Source organism: Pinus tabuliformis, chromosome 2_1, assembly GCF_031772625.1.
Source record: "Pinus tabuliformis cultivar Carrire ecotype Pingquan chromosome 2_1, CPIR1, whole genome shotgun sequence".
Taxonomy (NCBI): Eukaryota; Viridiplantae; Streptophyta; class Pinopsida; order Pinales; family Pinaceae; genus Pinus; species Pinus tabuliformis.
This window is the reverse complement of record NC_142299.1, coordinates 744,558,792-744,570,048: the sequence shown is the minus strand read 5'-3', so window position 1 is coordinate 744,570,048 and position 11,257 is coordinate 744,558,792. Positions and strand designations below refer to the sequence as shown.

Genomic DNA, 11,257 nt, shown 5'->3' with positions numbered 1-11,257 from the left:
TATTCAAGTAAAAACATGCTGAGAGTCATACATAGTTGCTGTCGTAAAATATACTTATAACCAACATAATAGGATCAAAAATATCATAAACATATCAGCCATCAAAATCCATGGAGATCGAGTCCAAATGATCTGATTCATTGATTAGCATCTAATTTGGGCCATTGATTACTCAACTAGAGGCTTACAAGGACTTCGATGGGAATTTGGAAAGCACATTGGAGAGAGATCAAGAGATTGAACTTCTTAGAGAGGGTAGCGCAGTAGCTGCTAGAGAATCGATCGAGGAGATTTCTTGCAGTTAGGGTAGGGATAGTTTCCGAAGGGAAGTTTTCCTGGTCTGGAGAGTACAAGGCAGAGAGGGAAGAAAGACATCGAGAGAGGCTAATGCAGGGCCACGCAGAGCTATGTTGTGGTAGCACAAAGATTCAGAGGGAGATCAAAATTTTGCTAAGGAACAATCAGAATTTAGTGTCGAAGTCGGGGTGTGAGACCAGGAGGCCAGAGAGCTGAAGTTTCCATCCAATAGAGGATCAGAAGGAGGTGCAGCATAGTCCCAGCTACAATGACGTAATGATTGCATGGGGTTGACACAGAACTGCACAAAGACAGCGCAAAAGCTCATCTCCAGTGCAAAGGCTCATCTTCAGCGCATATTAGTGTCAATTCTTCCAGTGACAGAGTGAGATCATCTCACTATTTTTTTGCCTAGTTTCTTTCTGTATCAGATAGGAAGTTGGGCATCCAACGAATTGTATTTAGAAAACTACTGCTTAATAATACAAACCCTTAGTTGTTTCACCGATATTCCCACATTGGGTTTTTTTGAGGACATTTGTCCAAAAATAATAGTGTCATGTGTTGTGTATTTCTTCCTTGCTCAGTTTCTTGTTTCCGCATTTAATTTAATTGGTGAAAGTTGCAATCTATTAGTTTCAATATTTGTTGTAGGATGCCATAAATAATTTGTTTAGTAATTTTACAAATAGAAGAAGCTTAATCAGTTGTTGCAGTAGAAATTTGGGTCTTCCAAATTTTCACATTTTGTGCCAGCGACCCCCAGATTTAAGCCACTTTTTCAAGCCCAGAGCCCAAGACACTGCCTAGAATGGAGTGATAGCTTAGAATCAGTAAAAGTATAGGGAAACAATGATGCAAAAGTAATAAACTAAACAAGGCCATAGCCAGACCCCTACTAGCCATGACAAGTATTTCGTCAAACACGTTATCATCATGTAACCTACAGGTGTAAACAACATAATTAAGTATAGGGATCTCATACTTATCTGAGAATCGCTATGACCCATTGTTCCCTCATGTCAATTGTTGCATTATCCTCTATTAGGTCATAGACACATTATCCATTCATATTCAAGTAAAAACATGTTAAAATTCATACATAGTTGTTGTCATAAAATATACTTATAACCAACATAATAACAACAGAAATATCATAAACATATCAGCCATCAAAATCCACATATACATCATTACATTTACACACGAAAATCAAGGGAATGAATTTCTCATTAATGAATGCAGTGAACCAACTGGAGATGGGACTGCCACATTCTACCCGACCATAGATTGATTGAGCCAAGTCTCTCTTCATCCAATCACCCCTGTGCCATATTCCAAGCATGAATGTGGGACTCAAACCAAAAGACCAACTAGGGCATACCGAGGCTAAACCACCTCACCCTCATCAATAGAAACCAGGCTTTACCATAATCCATCCTGGATCACTAGGCCAACACAATGAACACATCATAATAGGTTTTACCGTGATCTCCACCCAATCACTAGGCCAAACAAGTATGGATGCCACCGGATTTCTCCACCTACACCATGAGGAATTTTCTTGTCTCCTAGTCTCTCAGGCTTTACCGCAATCCAAACTGGGATCACTAAACCCTAAACTGAGACCCACTCTCCAGGCTTTATTGCATATCCTAAACCCAGGATTAATAGGCCCAATGAGAAGCAAACCACCTCTTGTCTTTATCGTATATCCTACCACTCACCAGCGAATATTCTTAGCTCATCCGAGGCAGGGAACAAAAAATTTGGCTTTATCGCAACCCACAATCCAACTCAAAGGTTACTAGGTCTTGTGTTCTATCATTTCGAAGATCCACCTCACTGAGCTTCGAATCCATACAGAAATCTAGGTCAACCAAAACATGAGAACCCCATCACACCATGGCTATGTGGAAATGGCAAGGCTAGGCTCAAAACACTATTACACCTAGAAAAACCCATGCCATGATAGAAAAGAACCACATGCAATGCCATGCATGCCAAATCTAGCAAGGAAAATACACATGCAAGTCGATACATGCAATGAAGTATGTTGTAGCGTCTTCATCCTGCCTTTCCCTGCTTGATTTTTGTTTCCTCTTGCCTTCTTTGTCTTTCTTGCTCCAATGCCAAAATGCTCCAAGAAAACTCTAAGTGCCGAAGAGTATGAAAGAGAGAATAATGAGAGAGCTCCAAAACTCAACTAACAAAATGTTCCCAACTGATCCTCAAAAGCTTTTTTATGAATGAAGCCTCTATTTTCTTCATTTTCCATTAATTTCCTTCATTTTCCTCCTCACGTGAAACCTTTGACCTTTCACCTCCCTTTTCTCCTAATTTCCATTATTTTCATAAATAAATGCGCCAAAAATTTCATTTTTGCCTTTCCAAAGCCTTAGTCATTGCCTTTGCCAATTTCCTTAGCCATAATAAATAAAATGAACACCCCCTAGGATGTCCTACCCAACATTCAGCTTGGAATAAGTGTCCCATCAACCGTGGTTATTGTTTTTAACTTTTATTACAAGGAATTTTCATCAAGGCTGTTACATCCATGCGGGTCACAGGCATGACAACAACACGCTCACAATTTGAAACCCTATAGAGAAATTAGGTAAAAATGAGCACCTATTACTATTGTGGTGAAATAAACCCAAATTTTGAGAAAAATTACTTGTGGAGAGGAAGCCAACACATAATACAAGTCTAGCTGGTACTAACTTTCAATGTAGAACAAGTTCTTTGGTCAAATTTGAACTCATAGAGAGCAATATAAAAGAAAATGGAAAGGAACTTTTCATGATAACAAATATCCATAATTACCTGAGTGAAATGGAACGACATGTCTGCATATACTCTTGTCGTGAAGAATAAATATTCAAAATCAACCTTAGTTTGCAAATAAATGTCTTGTTGAAAGTACTAGAGTCATGGTTTCAATACAAAACTCACCCACAAGGAATTTTGGTGAAGATCGGGAATGGTTGAATCCCCATATCAGTGACTCGTCATATCCAAACCCTCTAGGAAGGGTTAGGATTTTATTTGCAAGTGAATAAATTCACCATTAACAAGACAAAATTTAGGAAGAATAATGTAGAGAAAAGTCGAATAAATAAATAAAAACCCAGAAATGATAGGGAAATTAGAGTTCCAGGTCATAATTGAAACCTAGTATGCGCAACTGGTCTAAGTTCTTGGCCATAGTAAAGTTAGGCAATCGTTCTACACAGAGCAATCATCTTACAACGAACATTTTCATGAGATCATCATGGAAAAAAATCCTTCTACACAATGAGATATATAGAAGTTGTAGAGCTCAACTCTCAACTTGGACAAATGCCAAATAAGACTAATGTGGTGGAGGCAAGGGTAGGTAGTTACCCTATCTAAACCCAAATGCTATTAGCATGGATACATAAATGTCAATATATATGAGTACATAAAAGCATGCCAAGGGAATTCATACCCTTTGATATTTTAATAATGGGTGTGAAAACCATGATCCACTATATTATTATCATAAGTTGTGAAACAAGGAATAAAAGAAAAAAAAGGGATAGTTAAACCATTAGTGATTAATGTTGGGTGTTAGAACCAAAATTTTGTGAAACAAATGGAAAGAGAATATAGTGGCATTGTTGCAAATACGTGAAATATAATTTGAGCAAGAAATTATTCATGTCATTGTATCTATAAAGAAAATAAGTTTCAAAAATCATTTTGTAAATAGAAGTTATTGCACATTTTATTTACAAAAAAAAAAAAAATTACACTGTTTAACCTCATAGTAAATTAACATAATATTTTGTGTAAAATTTGAGGGACATTATAGATATGTAGGAGACAAAAGGGTACAAGTATAGTAAAAAGGTATAATGAAATATTTTAGCCTATCTAGGGATTAATTATGGGTTTAACATGGGGTTATCTGGAGCTTAACAACTCATACGTGGGATTTAAGAATGTTCTAGATAGTCCAAAAGCCTAACGTTAATTGGAGGTTGATGCATGAAAATCCCTAATCCTCACTACAAAAGACTATTAGGCTATGTGAAGGGGTTTCATTCTTATCATATTGAGTATTATTCTATAGAGTAATAGAGCATTAAAAGTTGAATACTAAAGTATAACATACAAAGAAAAAGATCATAGCTACATTGGCCACAATGTCTAGGGCGTTTCAACTCTCCATAGTAAGTGCCCCCTTTCTTTGTATTCACTTTTCATATTGAGAAGAAAAAAGCAAAGGATAGGGTTGACCTTCTAAATGGGTTTTCACATTTACATCTTACATTGGTTGTTTAAATGATGTATTATTGCTTGTCTTTTTCATTTCAAGTTTTTAGTAAATTTCAACAATTTCTATACTAAAACTAATAATGCTAAATGTGCAACCTTTATAGTAAAACATTGCATAATAGAGAATTTTATAAAATATGTTGTAATGTTTTTATTTAAATATAAACTACAATTTATAAGACAACCTTATTGAGAAATAACAATTCAAACTTTTAGCGCATATCATTTTAGAGGCATTTAGCATTGCATTTGAATTTTAAATTTATATGTATTGTTGATGTTTTGTTACAAATATGTTTTTTGTGACAATGTTCTCTCTTATTTCTTTTAAATAAACATTGATTTATGAATTAAAGTCACAACTGATCATGAAAACACTCTCCTATCAAAAGTTGGTGATTTGTATCGTCTCCTTCGTATGTAAAGGTAAATCTGATCATATGGTCCATTGCAATGTTATGATGTAATTATTCATCTAAACAATAATATATTGAGGCTTAACCTCTAAAGAGCAGTTAGGAAGCATTCATAGATAATATGTTTCTAGATTGTGGCCAAACAAATACCATCCAATGTTTATTTTGAAGTTGTAGACTTGCATGTCATATTCCTCACGAAGATCCACTAGAATATTGGCATAACATTGGAATTATAACTTTGTAGTTATCTACAAATTTCATTATTGTGAAATTTGGTTTTTATTGTAACATTTTGTGTTGTAGATGTTTCAATATCATAAAGTTAATTTTAGTGGCAATGTTTTTTTTCTTATTCTTTAAAAACATCATGATTTATTGGTGAAAAGTATTCTATCAAAAACATTATAATTTATTGGTTAAAATAACATTTTCAGGTAAAATCACTCTTCTACAAAATTGAATCATATATTTAGTTGTTATAAAGTTGTTTTTAGTGCCAATTTTATTAAAATATTAATTATAAATTAAAGTTGTAATTTAGGCTAAAATATACTCTTCAATATATATGTTACCATCTATTTAATTGTTATGAAACTTTTAAACAACGATTTATTTAAAATGTTCATTTATAAATTAAAATTTTTGTTAAATGGTTTTCTATTATTTTGAAAACATTTATATTTATGAATTTGAAATAAAATCTTTTCTACAAAATAAATTATGTAGATAATTATTTGGTTGCTTTTTAGTAATAATAATTTAATAAATAAAATTACGACTTTTGGAAAAAAAGGCAAAACATAAAAATTCAACTTAATTAAACATAAAAATGGCTAAAAATGGTATATAAAAGCATTTTTCTACCAAATAAATTATCTACATAGTCGTTTAGTTGTTTTTATTAATAATAATTTTAAAAAATTAATTTAATAAAATATAAGTATTTAACTGTAAGTAAAGATGCTGTTAAGTAACCGTACGACTTACATACGACTTATATCTTTTGGCCATTATAGTGTGTTCATTCTTTTAACATCTTATTTAAACAATTCACATAATCACAATAAATATTAAAAAAACACATATTCACAAATACCATTAAAAAAATCTCGCAATTCAACATTTCACCTAACACTAAATATCACTGTTAAAAAAATAGCTTGCATGCTTAACACCTAACTGTAGTTCATGGTCGGAGTAGTTAAAGAAAATATTTTTATCGATGCAAGTTATATGTGCTTTTTCATTTCCACCATCAAGGGGAAGAAGTCAACAGAAGGATTAAAAATAATAACGACGAAGACTTAAATGTTTCTTTTTGTCCGTAATTGGACTTGAATGGTCCAAAAAGCAGATGTCCAGATTCAAAAGTGGTTGGAATTTGGATAATATAAAATTTAAATTTATTTAAATTATATTTTTAAGGATGGAAATAGATTCCTCGTCATTGCGGTATTTAAAATTTTGAAGTTTAACTATTTTAATTTGGACTTACAAAAATTTTTGGTATATTTAATCAAAATTTTCATGACTTTTAGGGCGAAAAAGTAGTCAAGGATTTGTATAGAGGCCGAGGAATTGCCCAGACCGCCAAAAATGGCCTCAATCCAAGCAAAAAAGATTCAAAAAATCATATAAAAACAATGTTTAAATCATATTTTTGATGATAGAAATAGATTCAGCATCCACAACTCTAAAATGATAATGCAATTTGTCATCAACATGAAGTTACTGATAATGTGACGTTGCCAACGCTAGCAAAACTGGACTCCGTTCAGGGATATTCCGTTTGAGTTATTACTGAACATTAACATTAACCTCACCAAATTTTGTAAATTTCTTAATTGCAAGATAAAAAATAATACAAAGTATAACTAGTAAAACCATATATTAGTTGATGGGTATTTTTTTCCCATGAAATTATTTGTTATTTAGTAACTTGGATACTAATTTTTATTTACTCACTTGCGTAGTGATTTTATAATTTTAATCATATATTAGTTGATGGTTATTATTTTTCCCATGAAATTATTTGTTATTTAGTAACTTGCATACTCATTTTTATTTACTCACTTGGGTAGTGATTTTATAATTTTAATTATATTAAATTAATATAAAAAGAGGATAAATATAGATTTAGAAATAAAAAATAATTAATATATTATAAGACTAATACGATTTTTATTTACTCACTTGGGTAGTGATTTTATAATTTTAATTATATTAAATTAATATAAAAAGAGGATAAATATAGATTTAGAAATAAAAAATAATTAATATATTATAAGACTAATACGAAAAAAGACAAGTATAAATTAGAAAAAGAAGATAATTAATACTTTGAAATATTCTCTGTTGACGTATAAGAAACAGAAAGATCTCAGTAGAATAAAAAAGGAATTAACCCAAAAAAACTAAAATGTTTAACAATAAATATGATACTGAAATAACATAACACAAACTGTGACATTCTCTTTTCTTCAAAGCCAACATCTACACAGTCACTTATAATTACATATCACACACCTGAGAGTTCCCCCCTCTCATGGTTTACAGATGCAACCAAAGAAACACTATTCCTATCCCCGCCATTAACGAGCATAGCTTGCACGTTTGTACATACTAAAAATAGACATCATAGTGAGTATCATAAAGATTATAACTGCAACAAACGAAGTAATTATAGCGCCAGCCGTATGGTGGCAGAAGCGATCAAAATTATTGCAGATTTTCAGCCATTGAGTGTGAGAATTCCCCTTGTAGCCGACATACGCAATGGCGGCCGCTGCTGAGGCTCCTGCCATTACCAGCGCCACCATCACCTGCACAGAATAACAAATTAAAGCTACATATTAGATTAGGGTTAGATGTTGGGTTTTCACCCGTTAAAACTAAATCATATATGCAGGTTAGTTTTCTTTCTTTCTTTTCCATCCACTGGCCCTTGCTGTACTCTGGTTTGGTTTGGCCGTACTCTTCATATGGGTTGATTTCAATAGTTACTACTATATAGAGCCAGTATTATGGGGTTTGGCCGTACTCTTCAAATAAGTTATAGAGCCAGTATTATGGGTTTGGCCGTACTCTTCAAATAAGTTGATTTCAATAGTTACACTATATTGGGCCAGTACTATGGGTTTGGCCCTACTATATTGGGCCAGTACTATGGGTTTGGCCCTACTCTTTAAATAAGTTGATTTCAAAAGTTACCACTATATTTTTAGATGAGATGAATTATTAGTGAATCATGGATATCTCAATATAAGTCTACACAGCTAGTCATTTAGATTTACACAATTAGTCACTGCTACCATTATATCTCTAAGTGAACTCATTTATAGTGAATCCATGTGCGCCCAACCAAGTGCGATTTCTATATCTTTGAATAATGAATTCATATATGCCCAACCCCTACTTAAAAAAAATTGAATTTCCAAACATATACTTCACAAAAACTTAATATCTTCTAATCACATACTTCACAAAAAATTCATGTAACAACCACAAAGATTTCATATCACAGACACTAAGAAGAAATTTACACAAAAAATTCATGTAACAACCACAAAGATTTCATATCACAGACACTAAGAAGAAATTTACACAACTTGTCACTGCTACCATTATATCTCTAGGTGAACTCATTCATAGTGAATCCATGTGCGCCGAACCAAGTGCGATTTCTATATCTTCAAATAGTGAATTCATATACGCCCAACACCTAGTAAGAAAAATTTGAATTTCCAAAACATATACTTCACAAAAACTTAATATCTTCTCATCACATACTTCACAAAGAATTCATGTAACAACCACAAAGACTTCATATCACAGACACTAAGAAGATTTGAAACAAATGTTCATTTTTGAAAAACGATTAAAAAAAAATACAGGGCGTTGCTTACCATATCGGCCACAGCTAGATGAAAGGCAGACATACGAGGGTAGGAGCCTGATCTGGCCGCGAGTTTTCCTTTCACGGAAGGGATCAATGAAAGTACTGTGTATCCACAGGCGATAGCGTTCGCTACTACAAAAAATCTGCAAAATATTTGCAGTATGTAAAACCAGGAGTATTGGAACATAAAAAGAAAATGATAACTTTTAGCTAATATATATCACCATTATTCCCCAACATACATGAAGGCAGGAGAGTAGTGATATTTGGCATGTAACGGAGCAAGGACCGTCGCGCCGCCAGGACCGAGAGGGAGGGGAATCATCACCGTTTGCTTATTTGTCCCCATCACGATTGCAGCGGCAAGCGTGGCGCCGATTGCCAGCAATCTCAATATCAAATCCACCACGAAGAAACTGCTCTGAGAAGAATTGGCACCATTAATTCTCTGATTTCTATCATCCCCTCGAGCCTTACTCTCGGTGTAGCTGCTGGTACCATCGCTGGGCTTAATCTGAGATTCCATTTCTTCTCACCTTGCAAGCACAACAACTCTTGAGACCTAGCATCTCATATCAACTAATCGAGACGCATATATAAACAAGAAGCCTTCACGTGTAGGCTTCTAAATAAACACAGTTTTTTTCAATGGGTACGGTGTGAACATGTCATTACATTTATGGGTACCGTGTGAACTTGTTATGCTAGACTTACCTTGCCCATAATAGCTGGCGCTCATAATAATATGCAGAGTCCAGACAAATTCACTATAATCTTCTATGGGTCGGAGCAAAATAGCCAGGCCCCACCTCGCGTAAGGCCTATGTTATCATTAATATTTGGAACATATTGAGCGCGTGATAACTTTAAAAGATACGAGGGCCTGCCAAAGGATATGGCAGACGAGCTGGACATTGGGCGTGATGCTTTTTTCTTCTAGAAGGAGGGGAATACAGAATGGGTCGTCTGTACTATTTGAAAGCGAGTACTGTCCATGCCATTGAATGGGAACAGCATTCCCGCACAGGAAATTAGTCAAAACACTCGCCTGGATCGCAAGTGAACGATTATTTTTTTAAGTAAAGGTAGGGTGGGTAGTTTTTGAAAGCGAGTCATGTCACGGCATTGAATCCGAATTTAATGGTCCTTTTATTGACAGAAAATATGGTGGGTATGTAAGTCATGTCCATTGCATTGAATGGCAACAGCATTCACGTGAAAGAGTGTGAACTTGGTTAACATATTCGTTTGATTTTTTTATTTTGTACATGAGTTGAAGCATTTTTAGCAAGTTGAATTTATTTTTATATATATATTTTTAATTGTCATATTTGTTTTTGGAAAATTGGTAATTTATAAAGATGGTTTCTATTATTATATCTAATATAATTATTTTATAAATGAGTCAGTTCTATATGTTACTGAACTTAAAATTAAAGAGGATAGTGAGGTTTTGATGCACTTTTATGTGTATTAATCACAAAACCATTTGATATAGTTTCTTTAGGTGCAACCAACCACTCTAGCTAAGATACATCAAGGAAGATATGGATTGGATTTTAATCCACTTATATGTGCACTGGTCTCTAGGTGCACATATAACATAGTCTCTAGGTGCAACCAACCACTCTAGCTAAGATCCATTAAGGAGGACATGTGGGTGGACTTTGAAGTGTTAGTGGGTGCAAACAACTACTCTAATTAAGATTCATTGAGGAGGACATAGGGTGGAGTGCACCAACCACTCTAACTAAGGTCCATTAAGGAGGACATAGGAGTGGGCTTTGATCCATATACATGTATACAAGGCACAAAACCATTTAATATAGCCTATCTAAAGGAATCACAAGTTCAACCACTACTCAAGTTATCTTATGGCAACAAGTTATGGCTTCATCAAAGTTAAACCTTGTCCAATAATTCAAAAAACTCCTCACTTTTCACCATAAAATCTATCTCCTTAAACAAATTAAATCTATTTATATTCTAAAACACATTTTAAATATGGAATTAAGGCTTTTGTGATCCATATCAAGTTTTTTTAAGACGGGTTTATCACATCAAAATTCATTTGTCAAAGCTTTTTGAACCAACAAGTGTGATTCATCGTCAAGGCAAAATAAACCACACTTATTTGTTCGAAACACGTCAACAAATAAATTTTAATATAATTATCACCAAAAACCATGTCTCAGAAAAATTAAATCTCTTTATATTCCAAAATACATTTTAAATAACTAAAATCTATAATCTTATAAAAAAAAGAAAAGAGTAACATCAAATTTCATTCATCGATCTTTTCCGTAGTAGTTAAGGATTTAAACTGTGAAGAGCTTAT

General features: G+C 33.5%; 1 protein-coding gene across 1 annotated transcript; it reads right to left on the bottom strand.

The window, feature by feature from the left end:
- Positions 1 to 7,421: 7,421 nt before the first annotated feature.
- Positions 7,422 to 9,507, bottom strand: LOC149202727 (CASP-like protein 1U1). Its single transcript, XM_089403235.1, has 3 exons — positions 9,162 to 9,507; positions 8,927 to 9,062; positions 7,422 to 7,843 (listed from the first exon to the last, which is right to left on the bottom strand). The coding sequence occupies exons 1-3, from the start codon at positions 9,443 to 9,445 to the stop codon at positions 7,613 to 7,615; spliced, it is 651 nt and encodes a 216-aa protein (XP_089259361.1). The 5' UTR covers positions 9,446 to 9,507; the 3' UTR covers positions 7,422 to 7,612.
- Between the last annotated feature and the right edge of the window lie 1,750 nt (positions 9,508 to 11,257).